Source organism: Vigna unguiculata, chromosome 8, assembly GCF_037176805.1.
Source record: "Vigna unguiculata cultivar grain cowpea cultivar isolate G323 ecotype 2 chromosome 8, ASM3717680v1, whole genome shotgun sequence".
Classification (NCBI taxonomy): domain Eukaryota; kingdom Viridiplantae; phylum Streptophyta; class Magnoliopsida; order Fabales; family Fabaceae; genus Vigna; species Vigna unguiculata.
The window spans coordinates 32,346,574-32,374,315 of NC_140799.1; the positions used below are offsets into that span (position 1 = coordinate 32,346,574).

Sequence of the window (27,742 nt, forward strand, 5' to 3'; positions counted from 1 at the left end):
AGAGATGATACCAATTCTATACGAGACTACATTACTTTTAGAGAAACAATGCTATTAAAATATAATAAGATAAGTATGAAAAATAAATAATATTATCACAATTGTAAACTTAATACTAGTTTTATCTATATATTTGGCCATTATTTGTTCAAATTTTGTAATTGTTAAACAATTTAAAGATGTTAAGTAAAAAGGAATATTTCGTTTTAAATGAGTTAATATACTCTTTTTTTTTCTTGAACTTGGTGAGGTGTATTTTTTTTTTCAAAAAATAAATACATTCATTAATTAGTCCTTATATATATATATATATATATATATATATATATATATATATATATATATATATATATATATATTAATAGTAAAATGTTAGCCTCTAACCATCGAACAAATATTTGATAGAAAAACAAGAAAAACTCAGATCCATCATTCTTAAACTCTTGATGCTTTAAGATTATTGTATATTTACAAAAAAAAAAAAATATAACTAACAAATGATATATTTATTTTGAAATAATAAATGAACTTTAATTATTAGCTCATGTTACACATAGAAAACATATATGGTATATTGCATTTAAGTAGAGGTATATATGAAAAAGAAAATTAAGAAGTATCGAGAATGATAAAACATCAAGAGATCGAAAATAAAATTGAAAGGCTAAAATATTAAAGGTTTAGCGGTAAAGACATTATTCTCTAGCATGTTTAAGTGTTGTATTTAAAAAACAAATGATTTCTGTTTACTGTCATTCTCAAAGCATAATAAAATGTCAATTATTCTTTTAATTACTCTCATATTCCTTTTTAGTTCTTATTTTTATTCAAATTTTGTTTTAGATATTTATCGTTTGTTAAATTTAAAAGTACATTAACTATTGTTTGACCAATTATAATTTTGTATAGAACGAAATTTATTTTCATTGAAATAAAAGAAAATAAACTTCATATACTCTATTAGAAGCACTTTGAAGAAGAAAGAAAAGGTTGATATTTTATTATAAAGAGATAAATTAAATTATTTTATAGAGAAAGAAATAATTGATGCGTTAATCTAAAGAGAGAAAAAAATATTTTCTCTGATATTTTCGATGTAAAAATGATAAAAAAAAAGATATGGTTAGAAAAATAAAACAATTTATTAAAAATTATAAAAGTTAATTTTTTTTATTCGATTTGTTTGGTTAACCGTTAAAAGTCACATCTAAAGAAGAGACGCGTATTGATAAAAAAGAGAGGAGCATTGGTTAAGAATACAATAATTTTTTTCTCTAAATATTTATTAAAATACATATTCCTTTTCTATTCTTTTAGTTGTCCATTTTTTAACAAAAAAGTGTTATATTTTATTTGTCATTTTTAAAATTCCAAATATATCATAATTCTTTTTCCTGATTATATCATTAGTTTAATTGATACAGTGAGTGGAAATACTTATGATGAGGGAGAACAAAATGAAATAACACACGAAAGTTCATTAAAATAAGAAAATTGAAAGAAATGCAACAAATAATTGAAAATTAAATCATTTTTTTAAGTAAGAAAAACTTTAAATCACTCACAAATGATTATTTAGTCATCATTTAAAGTCAAAACAGGTAATTAAAGTGAAACTTACTTGTAACCGTTGCTATGGTTACTTGCTCAAAACATTTGTAAGGATTAACAAATTGACGACTATTATCAAGTAAAGAGTAAGATTTAATTTTCAATACAATAAATAGCGTAAATGTTCTTAAACACAATATAAACAGTGATTAATAAGATTATCTATTCTAAATGTGAATCTTGTGGGCAAAGTTAGTGGGTTGGCTATGGTCCTATCCAAATGTTCCACTTTTTTTCTTCTCTGACACCTCTATTCCTACGTAGCAGACACCATGGTCACAACAAGCTTTCACATTAGCAAAAAAAAGAAGAACAAATAAAATACAATTGAAAAATCTACCATAATATATATATATATATATATATATATATATATATATATATATATATATATATATAAAAGTAGGCTTAATTAGTGGATTAATTTGGTTTCCGTTTTTCAAAACATTTTTATTACATCTTAACTTTAAGAAAAATGAAACTTATGTGAGTATTAAACTGAATAAAAGACTGTGTGAGAACCCAAATCGAAAACGATATAATTTACATTTAATAATCACACTAATATATGATATTATTGTGTTACATGATATTAACATTGTCATATGTCATCTCATGAACCTAACAAATGACAAGGAGAGTCGAAACAAGCACGTACCGACCATCGACTAGTTAAGCCATATAAGAATAAGAATAAGAAGTATAATCAAAGTTGATATCTTTAAATAATAATTTAAACATAATTTTTTATTAACAACTTCATAAAATAAGAGTTTATTTTCCTAAGCTTATTATTTTATAAGGACCTTTTATTATTTTTGGACTGTTTAGATTAAATGATTTTGAATGTATGTATTAAGGGCAAAATGGAATTAATTGATGAGTTTAGAAAATAGGCAGTGAAAATGGAATGTGATCATGCCATGTGTTTGATCGGGGTGTGTGGGTGTGGCTGACATATATAACTCTTCTCGATGTGTTTATTGTTCTATATATACCAAATTTCATTACCTTCTTCCCACACATTCACGGCAACACCCGTGTACAACTTCCCCTCTCTTCCTCCAATCTTCCATAATCGCTTTTTCATCTTCCTCACAAGCTGAGACAGAGAGAGAGTATCAGATTCAATCTCGAAATCCATTTTGTGTTGCGCACGCATAGTTCTATCTCTACTGTGCCATTTCCCTTTGGTTTGTCAATCGATTGGTTAAAACATTGGCATTGAATGGAAAAGAAGGATCTGGATTTTATACTGGTCCCTGGTGGCCTACTTTTGATGTCGGTGTATCATTTTTGGCTCTTCTACCGAGTCATGAAACACCCCACCAAAACAGTCATCGGTGTCAATGCAATCAATCGCCGTATCTGGGTCCAGGCCATGATGGAGGTATGTGCAGATGGCTGCTCAAAAGTTTCCATTTTTATTCTTGGGTTTCGCCTAATTTCAAAAATCATGTTTCTCAATCCCATTGCACGTTTTCGGAACGCATCACTCATTGCATGTCTTAGAACTTTTTTCGCACAGCATCATCTTTATCTGTGCATTTGATTTCAAGTCATACAAACCTGCTTCTGCTTATTTGAGGTATAGGTCATGGATAGAAAGTCTTCTGCTATCATTTTTAAAGTAATTACTGTAAAAATCAACCATTTCCCTTAAAACATTGTTATTCATTGAGTTTCATGTTTATGTCATGTGTATGTACTAATATTGATTTTGGATGATACTGTGTGAAGGATGTGTCGAAAAATGGAGTTCTAGCAGTGCAATCTTTGAGAAACAACATAATGGCATCGACCCTTTTGGCTTCCACAGCGATAATGTTGAGTTCCCTCATTGCTGTGTTGATGAGCAGTGGCCATGAGAGGAAAACAGTGGTGTCTGAGGTTTTTGGGGACAGGAGTGACCTTGGTCTGTCCATAAAGTTCTTCTCCATATTGGTGTGTTTCTTGTTGGCATTTCTGCTGAATGTTCAGTCCATAAGGTACTATAGCCATGCAAGTATCCTTATCAACGTACCCTTCAAGAAAGTGTCTTCAAATGTGAGGCACCATATGCTCACAGCTGAGTATGTTGCCACCACTGTGAACAGAGGCAGCTACTTCTGGTCCCTTGGATTGCGTGCCTTCTACTTCTCATTCCCTCTGTTCATGTGGCTCTTTGGACCAATTCCAGTTTTCTGCACTTCCATTGCTCTTGTTTTTATGCTCTACTTCTTGGATGTTACGTTTGAGTGTGGATGTGCTGGGGTTGGTGACACTGACATTGATGAAGTTTTTCAACTGAGCAAACACCATGTTGATGTTGAGATTGGAAGGGATAATTAGATGTTAAAGTAGGTTGATTTTTCTGTTTGTGGTTGTAGGCAGGTACATGGTGAATTAAACTTAGGTTGATTGTGTTGTTGGTTAGCTTGTAGGGTAGTAAGATATGTGTAACAATGCAACTTCTGCAAAATATTTGATGGTACAAAATATTGAAGATTCAAGTTCAACTAAAGTTGACCAGGATTGCATGTGTAAACTTGATCTGAGAACTCTTAGAAATGGTTAACTGAATAAAGCTTAAGGAATAGGTGTTTCTATTTGTGATGTTATTAGATGTAATTGGTACCGGAAAACAAGAGATTTTGTTTCTTTTTCTTTTCTGTTTAGTTAGGTTGCACAACCAACAGAACGCAAATAACAATATTCCCTTTTGGTTCAGTATTGTTTTTTTATATAAAACTTATGTGAAATATCACCGTATGTTGAATATAAGAATCATTTACAATTGCAAAAGTTTATTAAGAAAAAAAAACCAATGAACATTTTTTTTATTAATTTTAAAAGTTTGCATAAAAAATAATAAACACATTTATTTCCATTTGATGGTAAAAGGAAGTGCAATCAAGACGAAGATAAAAAAATTTGTTAAAATAAAACAAAAAAAATTGTTTTTGAGATATGTGCACATTACAAATAAAAAATAAATTAGGATTTGCAATGCGGAGTGGGTCAGGAGTGGGTCAGGCAGGTCAGTGGGTCAGGAGTGGGTCAGGCAGGTCAGCCTGACCTGCAGGCTCATAATGAAAAATGTGAGAGAGATCGATATTTTGAGTTCATCAGCATAAGTCTACCCTGCATAGTCTCTAACCCTGTGTGGACCTGAGAGAGGCAAGGAAGACTGTCTTGTTGATCCTCGTAACTTTTTGCACATGTAATTTAATAATATTTTTTAAAGTTGCATGTATAATTTGTTTACTTTTGGCTAACACTCATTTATTAAGCTACACATGTGTGGAATTGAGGGTTAAATTTTGGCCACACATTCATGTATGCAATATTTATTTGCTAAATAAAATAAAATAAAAATATAATTATTCAAAAAAAGTAGGTCAACTCATGGACATATAATACAGAATGAAAAACCCACATTATACCGATTAAGTGCAAGGTGGGCCTAAACAAACCGATCCAACTCATATTGCCATCTTTATAAAAAAAATCAAAAAATTATATATAGCACCACTTTTTAGAAACTAAATCAACTTAATAATTTAAAAAAAATTACATTAGTTCGATAAAAGTAGAGTTTATTTTTGTCCTAAAACTAAGAAAGGCGGAATATAAAGTTAAAAGAATTACGTGAAGAAGGTTAATACTTTTTCTTACCAAAATTTAAATAAGAATGGAATGTTAGAAAAAGAATGTAGATTGTTTCCAGTAGTTCTCTTGTATGAAATGAAAAAATAAGAACGTGTTCAATTTTTATTTAAAAGACACTAAAATTAGAGAAATATTTTAATTTAAATTAATTGTGGATATAAATTTATTTCTTCATTTTATATATTTTTTATACAATTCAATTCTAACTTATAAAATCAATATCTAATTCTTGAATTAAACTATTCCTAACAAATTGTTCTATATTAATTTTCACTTTATTTTATTATTTTCCAAATATATTTTATTTATCTAATTTAATTATTGCTTCCAGTTAAATTAAAAGAAAAAACTTAGGTGTTATTTTCCAAATTTGATTTTTAATAATTTATTCCCGTCATTTGTATCTTAATTTGAATTTCTTTAACTCTTTAATTTTTTTATTTAATTAAAATGACATTTGTGATCAATAATAAAAATATCTACTTTTTTTTAATTTAATAAATTATACTTAAATTGGAAAATACCTTTGCAATAATTAAAAAAAGTTGTTAACGACATCCCTATAATGCCCTAACGAGAAATAATCCATTTTGTATTCTTCATTTTAGGAAAATTATGTAACTCAATTGTTGTTAGCTTTTGCACAGAGTATATTCATCAACAATGGTTCGCTGTGAAGAATTCATCTTTACACATAAAAAGAGTATGTTCATCAACAATTGTTCATTGCAAAAGGAATCAATGGAAGTTTTATATTAAACATAAACAGATCGATTTACATTTTTTTTTAATTCTAAGTTAAAGATAATATTTTAACCTCTTCTATGAATTGTCCAATCCATCTAAAATCCTAAACTCGTGCAAAATTCACGTGTTTTCTATTTCTAGCACAAGTACATTTTAACTTGGCACTCAAGTTTTTCATACCAGTAATTCAAGGAACATAAAAGAATAAAACAGAGAAAAAAGTACACTATAGTGATGGTGTGATGCTAAAGCATTTACTTATTTTAATGAATGTATATTTATATGTCACTACCTACTGTGGGAAGTTGATGCTTGCTACTGTTGCAGAATGTTGTATATTTTAGAATAATCAACGAATATTTCAGCTTGAGAATTTAAACTAATGTCTATTGCCTCATGTAAAATGTTGAAATTTGTGGTCTATTGGTAACAGCTTGAAAATTTATTTGAGTCTGTGCAAGTTAATAGTAGTGGTGTATGATGCAGCAGAAAATAAACAATGGCAGAAAGTACAACGACCAGTGCAAAAGCAAATTCCATTAGTGGCGTGTGATGTAAAGCTGGAATACCTCGTTATGTGCAATATTTTTAAGGAAGCCAAGTCAAAACACAATGCAAATTCAAAACATAAAGTTAATTCCACTAACTAATTGTCTTGTGGAAAAAGGTATTGTCGTGACTGTTACAAACTGAAACAAAACTCAACCGAAAGAGTCTTGAGCTTTGTGGAAACAAAAAATCTGATAACAATCTTATATACCCAAATGAAAAATGACAGTAAAGTTTGAAGCTTTATAACCAAAAAATCATAATTAATCTTAAGCAACACACGGCATTAGCAGTTGCATGAATTGAAGCCTAGTATATCAGTCTCTCCTTCTTGGTGATTTCCTCTCAGCTACCCACTAATGCTTGATGAATGAAGTTCCACCAACTTGGTGGAAGTTTTGAATTCAAAATCTTTTGCATTTTTAATTTGATCAACTTTATTTTATGATAAAGTCAAGTAGGTAATTGTTCTCCAACTTGGCCATTTTCTTAAGAAAATATTTTTAAACCTCGGATCCAGTAAGCTACTGTATCTCATGCCTAGTTGCAACTTGCAATAGCAACAAAATTACGCTGTTTATTCCCTGACAGTACCACAAAAAGAAAATTATAACTAAATCAGTAGATGGGGGCAAGAACTACTACAATAATTACATGTGTGTATGGACATGCATTTGAGTAGGTAAAACCACTTCTATTTCTTAAAAAGAAGACAAAGAAACTTCACTAGGTTGCTTATGAAAAACCTGCATTTCATACATTTTTGATGCAGAACCAAACACCCTACACAAAACTGTGTTGGAAAAAAGAAAAGTAGTTTTGTACATCAACCTTGTGTTTTTACCACACTCAATCTTTCTAAGCCACAAGGGTGGGACTTGTGGTTGGGGATTCGAGATACTTTATACAAGATCCTAGATTCTGACTTGGTTATCGCCATTGTGCTATATAACAAATAAAAAAGTGTTTCTACATTCACGCCATGCTCCCTTTCCAAAAATTGATTTTATAGGGAGGTAGTGGAAGGTGTTTTTTAGTTAAAGGAATCCAAGCGCATAATTGGAATCCGTTAGTATCTTCTTCAAGAGAGAGCAGGGACATTCCATCTCCATCAGTGTCAAAAGGCCTAAAATAGACGTTACAAACAAAGGGGTACATTTCTATAGATATACGATCAACAGTACCAAAAATAAAGGGCACCTAATGAAATAGGAGGGCTCATTTCTATATAAAGTGAAGAGAAACAAAGGGTAGAATACCTAAACCTTTTGTATGAATACCTGTTACTGTTCTTTCCACTAAGCAAGCACCATGAGATGTTCACAACTTTCTTTAACTGAGTTGCTTGTTTTCTTCTACTTTTTTTCACATTCTGACAAGGAGACAAAACCATAACAGGGTAATGCTTCTTGATTTGCATTTGCCAACAGTTTAAGTTGCTTAAATTGCAGATCAGTCAACAGAATTTTGTATGCATCATCAAGAAAAACGTACCTTGTATAAAGCACGCCAACTATTTGTACTGTTGATGACATTGCAAAACTGTATTTATTGACACATCCAGCTAAATCTAGGAACCGAAGTTTGTGATACTGAAAATCCCCCCACCTTTGTTTCCTCTCACGTCACATCATATGATAGCAGTTTCCATGCACATTTTCCCTTTTCAAGGGAATACAAATAAGTTAAACATATATTTTGGACTTCTAGAGGGTAAGGGTTGTTAGAGATGAAAAATAAAAATAATAAAACCGTTTGGGTGTCTTCACCTATCAGATTAATCTTTTGGGGATAGTTGGCTCATGAAATGGTGTCGAAGTCTATGACCAAATTGTCTAGTGTTCTATCCTTACATATATATTCTTCTAATAAGATAAAAGTTAACATTTAGGACAAGATGGATCCACTTGTGTAAAGGATTCTCATGTGAGGTACCACACTAGAGATGCAACACAAAATTATTCATATTTCTTCGGTTAACACCAAAAGCATTTGGGATATCTGGTTCATCATAGAAAAGGGTGGCTATATAGATCCAAATTTGTGAACCCATACTTAAGTGTGCAGACCTTACAGATAACAAACACTTCGTTTTGAAATCAGCATAATTATAATCAGTTAACAGACTCGGTCTGTTAAACCCGTGGACTTGAAATTGCAGCATTTTAGATGAAAATATTAAACAAGTAACAAACTAAGAAAGGGAACTTTGTTGAGTTTACTAGATTTTAGTTTGACTTGATAGATTTTAATGTAGCAGATATTTGTTTGATAGATTTTATCCTAACAAAGGAAAGAAAAAATAAACAAATTTCTTTTAATTTGATATACTTTTTCGGATTATCATCGAGTCCATGGACTATTCTGTTCATCAAAGGGCTTTTGTGGATCCAATACAGAAAAAGTAAAGGCCATTTATTTCACAGATCAGACTTATCTGGTTCATTTAAAACATGGGTTCCGCAGACCGGGTCTTAAGTGGACCAGACTGGTCTCATTACCCACCTCTAATCAAGGGATGGAGTAAGGCCAATCTATACTTAGTTGCACAATAAAATGCACTGACTTCTACAATAAAAATTATAAAAAATCAACTTTTAATTCTCGAAAATTGATGCTGCATAATTTCTATAAATATATGGACTATCGTGTGGTGCAGGAATATTATTATTACTATGCAGTTAGAAAAAGGCACACCATATGATCCTATGGACAAAGAAAAGACTTACTCATTTATGACTATGGCCATGGTTTCCCTACTTCTATGATCTTTGAACATCAGTTAGTTTCAGCTTCAACTTCATGATTCCAGCTTGAACTACAATTTCTCCTTTGGATGAATCCACTTCTAAAACCGTCACTTTTTTGCCAAGGGAAGAGACATGTACGATATCACCAACCTTTGGAGGCTTAGATTTATCTGCAAGGTCAATAAGGTGAATGACATTTGCATCAATATTCCTATGATTCTAATCCTAGACAGCATAACTTTAGCGTGTGCTATCAGCTGGTAAAAATAAACTAGAGCAGTACTCTTAATTCAGATGCAAGAAATTAAATATATTATCTCATTGCAGTAAGGTTTCCTTCTATACCCGTCATGTTTAATTATCTTTGCAGATACCTGAACCTGATGATGATTGACTAAGAACTTTTACAGCAGATGTACTTCTATCAGCAACAGCAGATTCTCTGTTATTTGCTGCAGTTTGGCTTTTGTTGGTTGCTGATAAATGAGAGCTGCTAATAGTTTTGATGTTCTGTGAAGGTTGCTTAGCTGATACATCCAATTCCCTCACTTTCTTGTGAAGGATGGATCTTGCCATTGCCGCAGCCTCGGACACATCTCTCATCTTCTTTAAACGTATATCAGTACTATGTTTCACAATCTTCCTTCTGGAGTTCAATAGACTATTGTAAAGTCCTCTGGACTGCCTACAATTACAAACAAAAAAGAAAAAACTAAAAAAATTCCCAATTAAAAATTTACATATGCTCTAAGTCCTACGTAAAGATGGGTCTTGTTAATAATTATCCGGAGCAAGGTATGGTGGATCTTGTTAATGATTATGTTAATAATTATCTTCAAGAATTACAAGCTATGGCAAAGAACTGCAGTACCCAGTGGCATGAAATGAAACAGTAAAGAAAATTAAGTCGATTTTAAATGGTTTGTGCACAATTAGTCATAATACAAGTAATGGGAAGTTGACATCCCTCATCCCTCATCTTCCTCATTTTTGGCATTAGACCCTATTAAAGAATCTGAATAAGTTTACTAGGATTATATTTCCATAATATTTTTTTTAATGGATTATCTATGAGTAATAATAATATAGACTCTTGCATTTATTACTAATTACTAACAATTACTGTGGTACTAAATATATGGTTGGTTCAATGCTCAAATAAATGAATCCTCATCGTTAACCAAAGTTTCCATCCATTGCATAGAAGAGAACACAGGTTAACAAAATCTACAGGTGGTCAGTCTAACAAATTCTATCCAATTATTAAAACAGAGGGATGGAAGCCTTATTCCAAGTATTGACAATTCTGATAATAACTAAAGAAAAAGAGTACTAACAGTCCAGAACTAAAACAAGATGTAAATATGATTGCATGATCCATTTTTCCTTGAATGGATTAGCAACCGAATGAGCTTACTCCATTGTTAGATACAGAAATAAGTGCCCATGTCATAATCAGGAAATGACCTCTCTTTTAAATATTGCATGAGATGCAAATACGGGGATAAAGCATGCAATGAATTTTTTTTTTAAAAGCAAAGAGTCTTACATCAGATAATTACGCGCTTCATCCATCAGCTCTTGGTAATTTTGTTTCAACCTTTCCATATCAGTTATTACCTACATGAAAAACAAACTATGTTAAAACAGCTATAATGTTTGCAATACATTAATAGTGTGTTTGGATAGAGAATTTAATAGTGTAATTCATTTATTTTAAAGAATTTCGAAAGAAATTGAAATTCCAAAATTTCATTAAACTAATTGGATTGCTTAAAATTATATAATTTCAAATTCCACTTTTAAAGTAAGAATTTGAAATTCTTCATACTCTCAGATTCGCATTCCCCCTAAGCCCCATTTTGGTTTTGGACATCATCAACTTGACTAAGATGAGAGATTGTCGAGATAACTACTTTTTGGTTGATGTCAACTCGGGTTTTTCTTAGTTTGTGATTTAAGTTTTTAGAATGTTTTTTTGTAGTCCACTATTATTTCTTGCTCAATATTAGTTAGAGTTTTCCTGACCAATATTAGGGAGACTATATTATTGTGGATGTGAATTAAATTTTTCAAATGATGTCTGTCATGTCGTGATTATTTTTTTATTGATGTTTGCAGTGCTGCTTTTATCATAAACAAAGCTATTATTTTTTTATCAATAGTTTGTTAGTTTTTTTTTTTTTTTTCTAATGTTAACTAGAAAACTTTCAGCAAATATTAATTAGGATTGCTTTTTTACCAACTTTTTACCAATGTTGATTAGGGAAATTTTTCAATCAACATTGATAAAAAATTTGACTAAACACCCAACAATCAACTTTGTAAAAATATTTTTAATTGATGCTAGCCTAAATAATTGTATTCAACAACATCAATTGAAAACAATATTGGTTAATGTTAATCAAGGAAAAGTTTTACGACTATCAGTTAAACAAATCTTGACTGAAAAATAAACATCAACCAAAAACATCTGCAAAAGGAAATCAATTTTGATATTATTTGATATTTAAATAATTTTTTGTTAAAATTCATGAAATTGGTTATCCAAACAACTATTTGATATTTAAATAATTGTTAAAAATGAAACAATTTGAAGTGATATCAATTCAAATTCAATGTATTTGAATATTTTAAAAATTGTGAAGTTTCCTATCCAAACACAAGGTAAAAAAAATAGAATTGATAATGTGGTAAATATATGGAGGCAATTCATTACTCGAATTTAAAACAATAATATAATAAACATCATGTTCTTAGAATATGATACACAACCATTACCAAATAATAAATACAATTAAGATACATTCCAGAGTACACATACCTCATCTATCTCTGCACTAGCAGAACCATATAACTTACGAGCAGTATCTACAACAACAGATGGTAGTCCCAACCTCTCAGCTATATTTATTGCATTTGAGCGCCCTACAATGAAAATCTCCGAGTTATACACATTAAGTGTCTACTACATCTGACCACCATTTCAAATGGTCCATGAAATATGCAATTTCCTGTTTAGAACATAAAATTTAAAACATTGCTTCTCCCGTAATATACTGCAAACATGGCTAAAGAACTGAATGAATTGGTTAAACCAGAAACTGGTCCATCAGCTGGTATGGTCCAGCCTTCCAAATCATTAGCAAACTGACCATTGAACTGCAGTACTAGGTGCAAACCATCCTGAGTATTGCGAAGTGGTCATCATTTGATTCATAATCAATTAAAACTTAAGTTTAGAAACCATCAATTGAATCTCTGAACCAGATGTAAGTCATTCTGAACTGTAAGAACCACTCATGTTTTAGTTGATGATCACTTCATGCTTTATTTCATCCTGCTAGAATCTTGTAAATATAGTAATGGTGGATATTAGGATTAGTTAGATTGATTCTATATTAAGGTCAAGATATTGTTACTTCCGTAGATGACTTTTCCCATTGCATGTGATTATATTTAATGAAAGATGTTCAAAATTATTTTCTATTTATCAATCCTTTTTTAATGAAACCAACAATCAATTTGGTGTCCCTTTTCACTTTACAAAGTGGTAATGTACATGAGTATTTGTCTGCTAAGACCCTTATAGTGTTGCATCGAACATTTTGTCCTTATAGCCCCCACAAAGTGGGACTACGGAATGCAATAGCAACTCATATTCCAAGCAACAAATGCAATTCGTGATTTTCTGTAGGAATGAATTCAGTAGTGATAGTAAGATGAGATTTGTAGCTCAACCCACTCAACCATAACCCCAGTGTCAAATACCAAATTGGAATAGTTAGAATTGTCCATCTTCTCAATACAAATAATATTGTAAGAAAAGATGGGAGAATAAACATCGAGTTGAAACAATGTGTTTTTTAGACAATATGGGTGCTTTATTCATATTGTGAAAAATGAATCAATACAATAATTAGAAGGAAATTGGGTTAATGAACTCAAAATTTGTTGACACACCCATGGATTCTAATACCAAACTCCTACCTAATCAAGAGGAGCCTTTTTTAGATATTGAGAAATACAGAAGATTAGATAGAAAATTGAACTATCTTACTATAACTCGACCTGGTGTTTCCTTTCCGGTTAGTGTGGTGAGTCAATTTCTCAATTCTCCACGTGAAGATCATTAGTAGACCATCATTCATATATTAAAATACATTAAAGGATTTCCTGGAAAAAGTTTGCTATATGGTTACAACAATAATATTAAAGTTGTCTGCTATTCATATGTTGCTAGGCAGGATCTCCTTCTGATAGAAGATCTACTTCCGTTGTGTATCCATTAGAGGTAACTTGATTTCTTGGAAGAGCAAAAAACAAAGTGTTGTGACAAGATCTAGTGTAGAAGAAAAATATAGAGCTATGACCTCAGCCACTTGCGAACTTGTTTGGCTTGAACAATCACTTAAAGAATTGCAATTTGGAAATGTCACTCAAATGAAAAATATATGTGAAAATCAAGCTGCTCTTCATATTAACTCTAATCCTGTCTTTCATGAAAGGACCAAACACATTGAAATTCATTGTCATTTTATTTGAAAAAAGATTGTATCTAAAGACATCAAGACTGAGTTTGTTAACTCAAGTGATCAATTAGCAAATATTTTTACTAAGTCTTTACGAGAATCTAGAATTGATTATATTTGTAACAAGCTTGGTATATATGATTTATATGCACCAACTTGAGAGGGAGTATTAGATATTAAGATTATGTTAGTTACAATATTATGTGTATATGGGCTTAGTCCATATTTTTTTCATTATTCTGCATTATAAATATGTTACCCTATATGTATTTTCTACACAAGGGGAATTAACCTATACCTAGTTACTACTTTAACAAAAATATTGCAATATAAAGAATTCATTAGCAAACAAAATATACCTGCTTATGGTACACAATACATAAACAAAAACCCTTTATTTTATTTCAGTCAAAAGGACTTTAATTTGCAATGCAAAAGTGTAAATGTATAATTCCATTTGAAAATGATATCTCTAACCATTGAAACCTTATAAAGATGTAGCTTTTTAGGCTTATCCTTTCATACCGAACCATCCTTTCAGGACAGAAATCTTCAGAACAAACATACACACAAAGGAAGGAGATGAATCGAAACATACAAGATATTAGAAAGCAAGTGAAAGGCATAAACAGATTTGAATTCACTTTTATTATGCAGGAGTCAAAGAGTGCTTACCTGGAACACCCCAGAGAATCTTGTATGTTGGCTTCAAATTCACTTCATCAAACTCCATACATGCATTTTCAAAGGCTTCATCACTGCTCATGAATAAAACTCAAATGTCAAAGCAGAACTAGAGGCCACGGTTTTGTACTTTTCATGAGAATACAAGTAAAAGGATCATATATTATAAATGCATTGAAGAAAAGATGCATAGAAACAAACATCCAAATAATGGATTTATTTTAAATCTGATCCATTTGAACAGAAGTCCAGAATTATCAAGTGAATTATTACCGTAAATAGCAGATCATTAGGATAAAAAATATCTTTAGAATCTTCTTATTCATTTTAGTATATTTTATTTCTTTTTTTAAAAATTTTGTTTATTACAAATAGAGATGGTGAGATTGTAATTATTGTGATGATTATCAATAAAATAATTCCTTATTTCCTTACATAATTCAAGTTGGTATTAAAGCTCCCAATCTTGGGAGCTTTGCTTTTGCTGCCTCGTTAACAACCGCATTGCCATTGTTCACCATCGTTGTTAAGGTTAGTGGTGGGCCAAACTGTATGCCTCACTCACCGCCTCCACATACAAGGTCGTTGTGACTTCTTGAGCACCAAGTTGGTGGTGACGTCTCATTTGACCCTAATTTGGCTCTTTTGCCACACAGTTTTTTTATTTTTTTGTTAGGAATCAAATCGATAAAGGCTGAATTTTTATTATCTCTTTATTTTGTGTTTTTCAATGTTTGGTATGGAAGCTTCTAAAGAGGAAATTGACAATTTGAGAAAAAATGTTGAATCAATGACTAAGTCCTTTATATCATATACCCTACCATGAAAGGTAAGATTATATTAAATACTATTGACCCTTTGATTTAGGGTGTTTGGATTCTTGATTTAGGAGCAACTAATCACAACTTATTTTCTTAAGCTCTTCAATTCGTATGCCAAAATGACTAGCTAAACAATTTATTATAGTTGCAAATGGTGATAGTGTACATATATATGATCCAAGAATATAACTCTAGAATCATCTATTGTATTAAAGGATGTTTATATATCCAATTATATATCCCACAACTGATCAATAGTCTTATATCAATACAAAAAGCTTACAAAAGATTTGAATTATTGAATAACTTTTTTCTCTTATAGAGTATATCAAGAACTTGCCATGAGGAAGACCATTCTAATTGCTAAGGAGCAGAGTGGGTTACATATGTTGGAATCCAAGGGCGAAAACAAAACATGTCATAAGCCAACAAGGAACATAAAAAACATGGGCAAATTCCCAAATATGGCTTCATCATAAAAGACTTGGGAATCTCTCCCAGATTGGAAGCTCATAGTAGAAGGAATAAGGTATGCCTCCTAAAACAGGCTTTACATGATCTTGAACAACTCTAGGAGCACAATTTGGGAAATTTACAAAAAAGCAACGGTTTCCTTATGATATAAACCAAACCAAGGAGATTATACTTTATTCATAAAGCACTCCGTTATAGGTAAACTTACACTACTATCAGTCTATGTTGATGGCATGATTATTGCAAAAGATAAGCATAGAAACTGGCTTTAAAGGAGAAATTGGCAGCCCAATTTGATATGAAAGACTAAGAAATCTAAGTATTTCGATGGAATATAGGTTGCATATTCAAAATAAGGGATTCATCTTCCAAAGAAAATATGTACTTAATCTCCTTCAAGAAACAGGTAAGCTAGGATGTAGAACCTCAGGAGTTCCTATTGAACAAAATTATAGAATTGGACGTGAAGGAAGCTCTTTTGTGGAAAAAAAATCTAATATCAGAAGTTGGTAAGAAAACTTATTGATTTATCACACATGAGACCAAACATTGTTTATGCAGTTAGTGTGGCGAGTAAGTTTATGCATGATCCCACAGAAAGACACACGCAAGCAATTGACAAATCTTTTTAATACTTGAAGTCGAGCCCAAGAAAGGGGCTATTCTTCGAGAAATAAGACACTTTGACCTTGAAGGTATATACTGATACAAACTATACATGTTTTGTTACTAACAAAAAAAATTTACATAGGGGTACTGTATGTTCCTTGGATAATCTAGTGACCTCGAGAGGCAAAAAACAGGACAATATATATTGTTCTAACGCAGAAGCTGAATTTCAACCCCTTGCTCAAGGTGTGTGTGAAAGACTTTGGATGAAGATCATATTTGATGACCTTAAAGTAAGGATTCACATCCTATGCAATTGTATTGTGAATAACAAGTCAACCATGAGCATTGCCCATAGTCTAGTTCAATATGATAGGACCAAATATATTGAAATTGACTAGCATTTCATCAAAGATAATCTTGACAGGAGCGTAGTAGATACAAATTATGTCCCTGTAGATTGCAAATAACAAACATTTTCAGTAAAGGGTGTCTTCAGAGCAGATTCCAGGATCTTGTAGGTAAGTTAGAAATGATTGATATTCATCTATCAACTTGAGGGAGAGTGCTGTAACTAGAAGGCTATTAGGAGAAAAATTATTTTTACTATTACCATAGTAATTGGGAAAAAATATCTTCAAAATCTTTTTATTCAATTCAGCACATTTTTATTTCCTTTATTAAAGGTTTTTATTATTCTAGATAGAGATTATGGTAATGTAATTGGTGTGATGGTTATCAATAAAATAATTCTTTATTTTCTTGTGTAGTTCAAGTATTATACTGGTGTCAATCATTCAAACACAATAAAAGAATTTCATTATTATTGACCTTAGTTGCTTTAATGATGTGAAATTTCTTATTTTTGGTTGGGTAAAAGTTGCAGTGGAAATGAATCAAATTTAGGTATTTGCACCCTTGAAAAAATGGGTACATCCCAAGTAGACTAAAATTTGTTTCCGATAAATTTATTTTCTTTTGTTTATCTTTCTCTATTTTACACGCAAAGAAAATTTTATGTAGTATATCCAAAATCTATACTTTTAAGCTGTTCTCATCTGTAATGAATACCTGTATTTTAGAGTTTTCAATTCACCATGATGAGTCGTAGCCATAGTCAACAAACAACTATCATGAGCAAAAGATTCCAACAATGACATTCCTAGTGCTGCTCCTTCAAGAGGGTTTGTTCCTGCACCAACCTAACAATTGCAAACAAAGTACTATCCATCACATACATATATGACATTACAGATTCGAACTGTTAATTAAATTCAAAAAATACATGCCTCATCAAGTAGCACTAGCGATTGGCTCGTTGCCTGTAATTTAATATGCTGCAAGATAAAATTAGAAGGCGAAATAAGATTTTCTTTAATATTTTGAAAATAACAAAGGAAAATTATGTCACTCGTTACCATAAACTGAAAATATCAACATTCAAAATTTACTGATAAAACTAAACTGAAATGTTTTTAAGCAATAACAGAAATTGAATAACAGAACGAAAGGGTCTTCAGCATTTAAGTTATACACAATTAAAACATTATTCCTTACACTTATCTGCTTTAAGTGGCCAGAGAACGTAGACAAAGATTGTGATAAGGACTGCTCATCACCAATGTCAGCAAAAACAGAATCAAACCAAGGAATTTTCACAGATTCTGAAGCAAGAACATAGAGACCTGCAACATTGCAGATTCTGAGCATAAAATTCAACTATTTAAACAGAGCAAAACACTTGTTTGATTCAAATATATGATTTTACTAATTAATCCTACATAGCGTATTCATGAATAACAATAATGGTATATTGATAAAACCAACACTTGAGGAACTTACCCTAGCCATTAAAGGGGAAGAAGGAAACACTTAAATATTTTACCAAGCATTCCATACTACTCAATGTGAAGCAACACATAATACCCAACTTCCTGTTACAGCCTCGCCTCTAAGAGGCGATGTCCTGAGACTTTTTACTTGGTGATACTTCACTCAACTTCTTGTTAGTCAAAACTTTCCACTGATCAGAACCCTCTATCTAGGTCTGATACAAGTTGAAAGACAACCTCTTTCTGTTTCTTTTCTCTCTCTCTCTCTCAAGAACTATAATAGTGATTCTCCTATAATTTAGAGGTTGATTTCTAATACTCCTCATGAACCTAGTTAATAAATATTAGCCATTCCCATGTTGCCAACATTAGACTCAAACATCTTTGTCAGCATCTGCTTCCTATTGCAATGGTAAAGTTGCACCTTGGTGACTAGTAGGTCATGAGTTTATATCCAGAACACTCCTAAAAAACAAGTGGGTGTATAGAGTTTGCTAGCATACACTTATTTTTTTAGAAGGAATATGTTAGCAAGCTATACCTACAAATTTCTTAAAATACACCCAGTACCTAACTTGATAACTTATTCCTTCTAAAAAATAAGTGGTTGTAAGTTAGTACGATGTATATATCATGGATGAGAAGACAGTGAATTAATTGAAATTAGATCACAATTCACTCCCCCTCCAACTTATTATGTCCAGGTTTGAGGAAGATGTCACAGGATATTCGTGTCCAGTAAAAGGAAAACCAATCCATGTCAAGGAACCAAAGGCTAAATACAAATAGGCTCTCAATAATTTTAATTAAATGAATTTCTACTTGACAAAATACGAAAATGCTTTTGATAGACTGCTTGACAAGGGACATAGTGTTGGAAAAGATGATGATTCCTTAATGGGCCGTTAGCTAGGCAGGTCTAAGATATGGATTGTGCACTAAGGAAAAAGAGAGAAGAATGAAAAGAATTGAAGAATTGCTGATGCGGCAGCTAATTAGGACTGATTATACGGAAAAGGAAAAGTAGTGTGATGATTATTATGTATTTTTTCAGTTAGAATCCATAGGGATTGGCAGAGGATTATTCCTTCTCTCAGGAACATAATTCCGGTTAGTTCTTGTATGAGAGCTTAGGCTCCTTTTTGTATTTAATACAAACTATTTTTCTCTTCATTTTATCATTCCTTCTTCTACCATCCTCTATTAGTTTTATTAATACATCAACAGTTTTAAGATGTGCATGTAGTAATGCTAAACATTCAGAAATAGGGGGAGGGGAATGAACACACCTGATTTTGCCATCATAGCAGCCAATCCTACAGTCTTCAAACATATGGTTTTACCACCAGTATTAGGGCCAGTTATAACTATAACGCGAGTTTTCTTAGATACCAAAAAGTCAACTGCTACTGGCAGGGCATTGTCTGCAGCATCCTGACTAGCAGAAGTACTTTATCATGAGTGATCACCAAATGCATGATAAGCACAGAAAAGAAAAACATTGAATGTTTCAAACAGCATATCAAATGTCCAGAAAAATAAAAGAAAATATGATATACATTGGTTTCAGTGGAAGAACCCTAACGCAACTTCCTAAAACCCCAAGTTACATTTCTCCTCTTTATGAGTTATTCTTTTTGTCCAATCTTTTCCCGAAATTTTCTCATTGGAAGAAAATAAGAGGGAAAAGGAAGTAATTGATCAATATAAGCAACAATCAGGAAGCCTTCTTCTTTAAGCCTACCTAGATTGAAAACGGTGCAGTATTACAGACAATCAACACGAAAGCCTTTTCATCCAAGATTTCCAACCACGGAATAAAAACAACTCTCCCATCCATTCACCAATAAAGCCAAAAAAAGGGTAGACAAATTAATATGAACAAAACAGTGGTTTTCTATTTTTCAAAATACATTTGCTTAAATTCATCCCCCCAATAAAGCAGCAAGGAAATATCTTTTTCATGTATCACAAGTTTAAACACGTTCAGTGTTTATAGCCATTAGTTGGATGACATATAATCCTAGGGAGATGGTAGTCTTCACTAAGTCTATCAAGAGAGTATAAATTAGTATGTAGTGTTTATCTCCTCAAGTCCTCCACCCCCTTTTCTTTAAAGTCAACATGTGCATCTTTGACTTAACTGAAGTAGCAAGATTGGCGTCCTTTTTGGTCTTCCGCAAATTCTCCCTATGCCTATGGAGCAAAAGCGGATGATAAGCTTTTAAAAGATACAACTTCCATTCCCTTTTTTTGGGCAAGGATCCATAGGAATTTGCATTCCTTCTTGAGAAGGCATCTGTAGTAGAAGAGCCACTCCTATCTGGCAAAAATATATGAGGACTTGACCCTCCAAATGAAAGTCCATAAGTAGCACGAGCATTAATCTGCAAATAGGATCCACATTACTGACTATCTTTTTGCACAAGAAAGATTATCATGTCGTCAAATATAAAATGTTTATCACTCCTCGAAGTAAAACGGCTCCCAAAAATATATCATTTCAAAGTAAAATGAATAAAAATGCACAAACGAAACACAACCATGTGGAGGTTATTTTGTAATCTATTGTGGAACTCGATTTGCCACGTGAGAAATACTATAGAACCATTTCCTGGCGAGGACGTTTTGCATGACCTTCATAAAGTATAAGAACAAAATAGGTATATAGTGCTTAGTTCAAGGACAAAGCACAATTTTCAAAAACATTTAACCCATAATTTTTTGTTCCTTGGTCTATGTTTCCTTCATTATTTTCGAAAGAGTCTGTTTAGTTATTTAAGTATGATGTATGTCAATTTGCAAAGTACCATTGGGCCACATATTTGCCTTAGTAATACAAAATGTTAATCCTTTTGACTTAAGTCACTTTGATACAAGGAGTCCTAATCAAATTCTAGTTTTTTTTTTGTGCTAAATGGTTTGTTACTTTTATTAATGATGATTACACTCATCTTACATGGATTTTCTGCATCAAATTAAAATTAAAATTTTTCCTTTATTCATAAAATTCGTTCTATTAATCCAAACAATTTGGGACATTAGTTAAATGTTGTGCTATGATAATGAGACGGGACACGTAAACCATGAGATGTCGAAATACCTTTATGAAAATGGTGTTGTTCATGAACTCACAAAATGAGATTGTTGAGAGATATACAGACACCTCCTTGAAGTAACTCAGGCCCTCCTGTTGAGTCTATATCATCTCTCTTTACATTTGTTTTGCTCTTGTCTAGTCTCCTAAGTCATGTTTTTGGGTGTGTTGTGTTTGTCTATGTAAATAGTTAGTTTTGTAGGAAACTGGATCCTAGAGCTGCTGGTGGTGAATAGTGTATCTAGTATGAATAGTGATGGTAGGGAAAAAACAGAAACTGGAAAACATACACAATTTCTAATAAAATTACTCGTGAGTGTTGAACCCATAGGAAAAGCTCGGAATTTAGTTCCTTTCTTTTTAGGATTTTGATATCATGTTGAAAGGATTAGTAACAAATGAGATAGCAGAATATGGTATTGCTCTAATACAATGCGGAGAAGAAACAAACCAATAAGGAATATCATGAATTCCTTGTATTGTGTATACACATGAGTTTTCTTATTTATAATGAAGAAGAGATACAATTATAATAAACAAAATCAATGTCTAACAATGGAAAATATTTGTTAAGATATTTCCCATCAAATTATATCATATCTCCCTATTTAATGTAATCAAATCATATCTCTCACAATTCAAATCAGAAAACTCTCAAGGGGATGATCATTGAAAGGAAAACCTATAAGCAAAATCCTTGAAAGCAATGAAATAAATCTCACAGGAGAATAAGTGCATATGGTGGAATATGAAGAGAGAAAATGAGAAGTGGTGATCCAATTCCCTTTAAAAACATCACAAGGTATTTACCACATCTAGTTGAACCAAACTGTTCAATATCTTTTCAATATCCTCAAGGTCCAACTGCATCTGTACACAAATTAAGACATCATATGAGAATAAAAGAACGTGACCATTAAAATCTTTATTAATATCACATTTATAACCTTTTTGGTTAATGTCAAAAGCACATCTGCTTCAGCCTTTGCCACCAAACTTCTTGCTCGCTGCAACTCATCATTTAAAGGCACAACAGAAAGTGGCTCTATAGTACTTCCAATTCCTGATCCACTGCCAACAAATACTATCTTAAGGAATGGAATTTATGCGTACATACTAGCTTTATTGACAAACATTATTTCATGAACAATAAATGCTCAAAATTATGTTGATAAAATTTTATGCACCTGGACAATAATAGACCCGTAAAACTTGTCTTTTGTCTAGAATCAACTCTTATGCACCACCTGCCATCTACATTATTCACTTCCTGTTTGAATTGTTACAAAATCAAAACAGAAAGAAACAATTATACGTAAAAGAAATACATGTAGAGTCAAGTGAATCTTACTAGGATTGATGTATCACTCCTTTCACTCCTGATCATGCTCTCTATTAGCTGTTTTACCTGAATATAGGAATTAAATAATCCTAAAATGAACTCATTTAAAGTAAAATAAACATACATATATGGCATGTCTGACAATATAGATTTACTAATATACATTATCTTACATATTAAGTGTCTGAAAGAATTCATTGCAAAATAATAATAATGTGGAGAAGAAAATATATTTCACTGATATAGAACTGGTCCAATCGTGTGGTATAAATTGGAAGAGGAGAATAATTCATAAACATACATATTGACTTGAGGAAAGGGGTGAGGTCATACACCCAACCAGGAAATCGTGAGTATTTTGAGAGGTTGTCACAGAAATACAGGGTTTTTTGTCACTACCTTGGGTTGCACCTATACACCTATGGAATTATATGTGAAAATTGGAGTTGAAGAAGAGAGTCCACCCCTGGACAAGGGAAAATAGCAAAGACTGGTTCAGAGACTTGTCAATCTAAAATACACTCAGATTGTCAGTATTGCAGAAGCTGAGTTCAGAGCTCTGTCTCATGGAATTTGTGAAGGAATATGGATACAAATAAGGCTTTAAGAGCTTAAGGTTTATACTAACCATACAATGAGTTTGTTATGCAATAATAAAGCTGCCATTAGCACTAAAAAAATTCTTATGCATCTTGATAGAATAAAACATGTGGAAATTGGTTAGGAGAACGTTTAATTCTGATTTGGAGTTAATACAAATATAATATTGTTGAAAGTTAAGGAAAGCATTACTTGTGGAAATGGGAAAACAAAGAGAAAAGATGAGAGGACTTATGACATGGAGAATGAAGCACCACTTGTGGAAGAGGAAGAGGGCTTCATGCTTCTCCAAGACAGGCTCCATGTGAAGAATCATCACTTGACTCCTAAGAGTCAAGATAAAACTAGAAGAACTTCCTTCATACTCATTGCCAAGAATTCTCTCAGTTCAATATATCAAAAGTGTTTTACAAGAGAAGAAAATGGGTACTTATAGGAGAAGCTATCTTTCAAATAAAATCTAAATGTAATTACAAATCCTAAACTAATAATCCTTGGCGAAAAATGTATAGGGGGAAATTTGAATTTTAAAAATTCAAATTTCCCTTTGGTTGCACCGAAAATTAGAGAGATATGTGTGATGCTTGGGTTATTCTTTCTTTGCTCCAAGTAGTAGTTATTGCTCCAAGTAGTCAGGTTTCCCTGCCTTCTCTTTTGCATCCATGAAGCTCCAAGTACACCTGTCTCTTCTTTGGCCAAAATTTTGCACTTGCTTGGATTAGCCCACTAAACGTCTATTCTACAAACTACTAATTACCCCAAGAAAATAAAATAAAAGCATCTCTTAACTACGAACCCAACATATACAAAATCAGAAATAAAAAAACTATTTTTGGGAGTAAGAGTATTTTGTCTTGTTATTTTTCTTGGAATTGCTTACTCTTGCTCATTTTCTTGATTTCCATTTATGAACTCATCATTATGTCCAATTCATTAACATTGGAAATAACATCTATTAAATTTGAAGGAGAACCAAGAAAATGTGTTACCTACCTAGTGAGTATTTTTAGCTTCTGCATATTGGTCAGAATCTAGGTTTTGTCTCGGAAGTGTGCACATTTCTGCCTCCATTTTAGTTTTTTTTTTCCTTGAGTGGACTGTTAGTTCTTTATCTTTGAGAGCATTAGAGATATAAATATAAACATTCAGTTATTTAACTGGATGTTAGTTAGATATCTGTTTTACTGCTATGATTACTCAGTTACTGTTGCAACCTCTTGTTGAGCCTATATATGCTCAGCTAGTATCTTCTTTCTCATTCAATGCAATTATAATCCATTCTCTTCCTCCAAACCTTTCTCTGTTTTCTCTCATACCTAAAATTCTAATACCCTACCTAATGAATCAGAATCTGAGTCTCTACCTAAGCCTCCTAATACTTAATCTATGCAAACACGATCTAAATCCAGTCTTCATAATCCTAGAATTCATCCTTCAGTGTTTTTATTCAGCCTTGCAGTGTTAAAAGGCAGTGCATAATCCAAATTGGGTTCCAGCTATGAAATAGGAGTATGATGCTTTAATTCATAACAACACGTGAGATTTGGTTTCTTTACCACCAGACAGAAAAACAAATAACTAACTAACATCCAGCTGAATAACTGAATGTTAACATATATATCTCTAACAGAGAACATTATGGAGGTACTCCTTACCATTGTCGGTTCTAAGGACTTGAATGTCGACTTGAAACTGGGTTTGTTTCATTTTAAGGAAATTTTCAAAAACACTTGAGTAGTAGGAGGGAATGAAGAAATATTTTATTAATACAATCCCGCTAGTTACGTTATCAACTCCTTTATATGTAACAATCACATTTTCTTAAAAAAAGAAATAAAATTTGTTGGAATGAATGTGCAGATTTTAGGAATATTTTTTCATGTTATTACACAGATATTAGAATATTTTTATCCTACTGATCCCGTATTTAAAAGTGCTTATCAATTCCAATATGTTTGGTCCTATCATGTTGTACTTGATTATGAGCAATGTTCATGGCTGAATTGTTATCATAGCACAATTGCATAGGGATGTCAACCTTTATCTAGAGTACTCCATACATACCTTGAGTATGGGGTCCAAATTCAGCTTCTACACTAGAATAGGATACCCTATCATATTTTTTGCTTCCCCCTGTCACCAAACTTTCTCCTAGACTAGTAGTGTAAGTTTACCTGTAAAAGAGTGCTAATTTTTTTTTCTATTCTCTAATTTTTTTGTATAATTACCTGAGATAGTCCTGAATAAATCTTTCTGTTGTCTAAATTCTTTGCCAAGCATTCAAATCTAAATCTCAACTAAAAACTATTAAACTATATACATCTTTGTGGAGCCAGTATGTACAGAACCAACAGAAACAAATATAGTAAAAATAAACAAGAGTTACCTTTTTCTCGATCACTTGCACTTGTTGCCGCGAATGTTTAAGGGCTGGACTCTAAGAAGAATATGTGTTTATGTTACAAATTCATTTGCATAAAGTGAACAATGTAAAACTGACAGTCAGCTGTATGACAAGAAAAGAAAGACGCATAGCTAAAGTATTCTCTTCATTGATGATGTATACTAAAGAATGCTAAGAAAATTTAAGATAATCTATGCCATCTCAAACCAAATAAAATGAGTGGCTAACCACTGTCAAAATATGCAGAGTTAGAAAAGGGGAAACTTGAAGGAGACATGAAACAAACCGCAGAGTCCTTAATAGATCCATCTTCATCAACAACTTGCTCTATCACTTTAATTAAGGACCGATTGATGACAAATTCCAATATCTGCAAGCATGTTTAGGTGGGTGAAAAATGCCAGAAACGTTAATTATACATGAATGACACGTCCAAAATCTCCATTTACCAGCTCTGTAAGAGGCATGAAACGACCATACCAATCTTTGTCTTCCTTAATTGCAGCCTTGAGATCACCCTGCAAGATTTCAGCACTCTGCAGAAGAGTGACAATGGCCCGTGCCTCATTGCCACTCACTGGTGTACTTCTCCGGGCATGTTGAATGGCGGTTTTTACCTACAGGAACCTTGATTAGGACCTTAGAAGAAAAGAAACAGAAACATGAAGAACTATTTTATGTTTAATTGCAAATATTATTATAATTATTATAAAAGGAACCAATTTATACACATTGGTTACTGACCAACATAGCATCAAGGTGCCCCAAGTGCAATCTGAGAGTGCCATGCTTGTGCATTTCAACGGCAGCATTGGTTTCCTCAAGAAGTGCAAGACTTTCTTCGAAAGTTTGATTCAGAGACCATAGCTGGTCCTGTCACATGAACACATTACATCATAATATGGAATAAGACATGTTTACACATCTAACGGAAAGTGGAATATAATTGAATGGGAAACATTGGAATAAAATAGGATAAAGTTATAATTTCATTATTTAGTTTACACCAGCAATTATTTTTTTACACCTTGCTCACATTTCAACGTTAAATACATTCTTCAGGTTAATTTAAATACACATTTCAAATGCATAATCTATTTTATCAAAATGAGTTCTATCCCAACTTTACATGTTTGGTTTCATGTTGAGTCATTCAAAATCACAATGAAATATCAGCTATCGTAATTTTAAATAAATGTTCACATAACTAGTCCCATTTGAAGAATTGGTTATGAATCCATAATTGATTTTGAGTTGAAGTAATTAAAGTAGCTTTTGTGTTTAATCAGAAATCGTATACTGAGCTTTTTCTATTACCTTGCTTCTTCCCTCTAAAATCAATTCTAATCAAAACCAAATTAATTCAATATCAAACTTGCAAAAAGCTCAATAGGCATATAGAAATTAAATGAACACTTGGTCTTAAACTCCAACCTAGGAAACATAATATTATTTCATTCATTCTTTTGCATAAATTTCAACTGACTCAACTCAACCCAACCCAACCAAACATAGGAGAAAAGGCTGAAAAGGGACCTTGAGGGCTTGACGGCCCAAGGAAGTGGTGGCGAAGGAAGCGACAACATCGCAAAGCTTGTCCCATTCGAGGACTCTGAGGCTGTCGTGGTGAATAGAAGCTGAGACCCTTTGCCTTAGCCTTTGCATATGTCTCTGGTTCCATTTGCTAATGGTGATTACTGGAACAACAGGTATGGTTATGGTGAAAGATAGCATTTTTATGTCATGGGTATTTCTTCGAACAATTGGGTTCTAAAGATTGCACAGCAATGGTGCTGAGAGGATGAGCAGAGGAAGCAACACCACAACAGTTGGAGCAGGATTACCGATTACAACAACATTCGCTGGTGAACCAGCTTTGAGAATAAAATATAATACTACCAAAAATTATTAATGATTTAAAAAGATAAAAAAAATGGTTTTGTTTCTCTAAACAAAGTTAAATTTGGTTTTCGTTCGATGAAAATATTGCCCTATTATTTTCTTTTAATTCAGAAATTGTTTTTAGTCTTCAAAATTAC

At 32.1% G+C, this 27,742-nt stretch overlaps 2 protein-coding genes across 6 annotated transcripts; one reads left to right on the top strand and one right to left on the bottom strand.

Moving 5' to 3' along the window:
- Nucleotides 1–2,610: 2,610 nt before the first annotated feature.
- On the top strand, nt 2,611–4,209 carry LOC114193759 (uncharacterized). The gene is made up of 2 exons (XM_028083684.2): nt 2,611–3,001; nt 3,352–4,209. Exons 1-2 carry the CDS (start codon nt 2,840–2,842, stop codon nt 3,940–3,942), a joined length of 753 nt encoding a protein of 250 aa, XP_027939485.1. The 5' UTR covers nt 2,611–2,839; the 3' UTR covers nt 3,943–4,209.
- Nucleotides 4,210–6,628: 2,419 nt separating this feature from the next.
- On the bottom strand, nt 6,629–27,582 carry LOC114194499 (DNA mismatch repair protein MutS, type 2). Of its 5 annotated transcripts, none has more exons than XR_014983959.1 (22): nt 27,240–27,580; nt 26,448–26,576; nt 26,153–26,320; nt 25,990–26,073; nt 25,686–25,736; nt 22,709–22,765; nt 22,545–22,627; nt 22,305–22,428; nt 22,168–22,227; nt 20,405–20,647; nt 19,550–19,694; nt 17,986–18,113; nt 17,718–17,765; nt 17,500–17,630; nt 14,516–14,598; nt 12,133–12,236; nt 10,858–10,928; nt 9,683–9,993; nt 9,288–9,478; nt 8,053–8,220; nt 7,839–7,930; nt 6,629–7,142 (listed from the first exon to the last, which is right to left on the bottom strand). XR_014983959.1 is itself a non-coding variant. In XM_085665242.1 (20 exons), the coding sequence occupies exons 1-19, from the start codon at nt 27,435–27,437 to the stop codon at nt 9,321–9,323; spliced, it is 2,376 nt and encodes a 791-aa protein (XP_085521368.1). In that variant the 5' UTR covers nt 27,438–27,581; the 3' UTR covers nt 6,629–7,142; nt 9,288–9,320. The 5 variants fall into 5 exon arrangements, 2 of the variants coding, with proteins under 2 accessions (XP_085521368.1, XP_085521369.1); XR_014983958.1 differs by lacking the exon at nt 6,629–7,142 and adding an exon at nt 7,294–7,684; XR_014983957.1 differs by lacking the exon at nt 6,629–7,142 and having other exon boundaries at nt 7,294–7,930.
- Nucleotides 27,583–27,742: the final 160 nt, after the last annotated feature.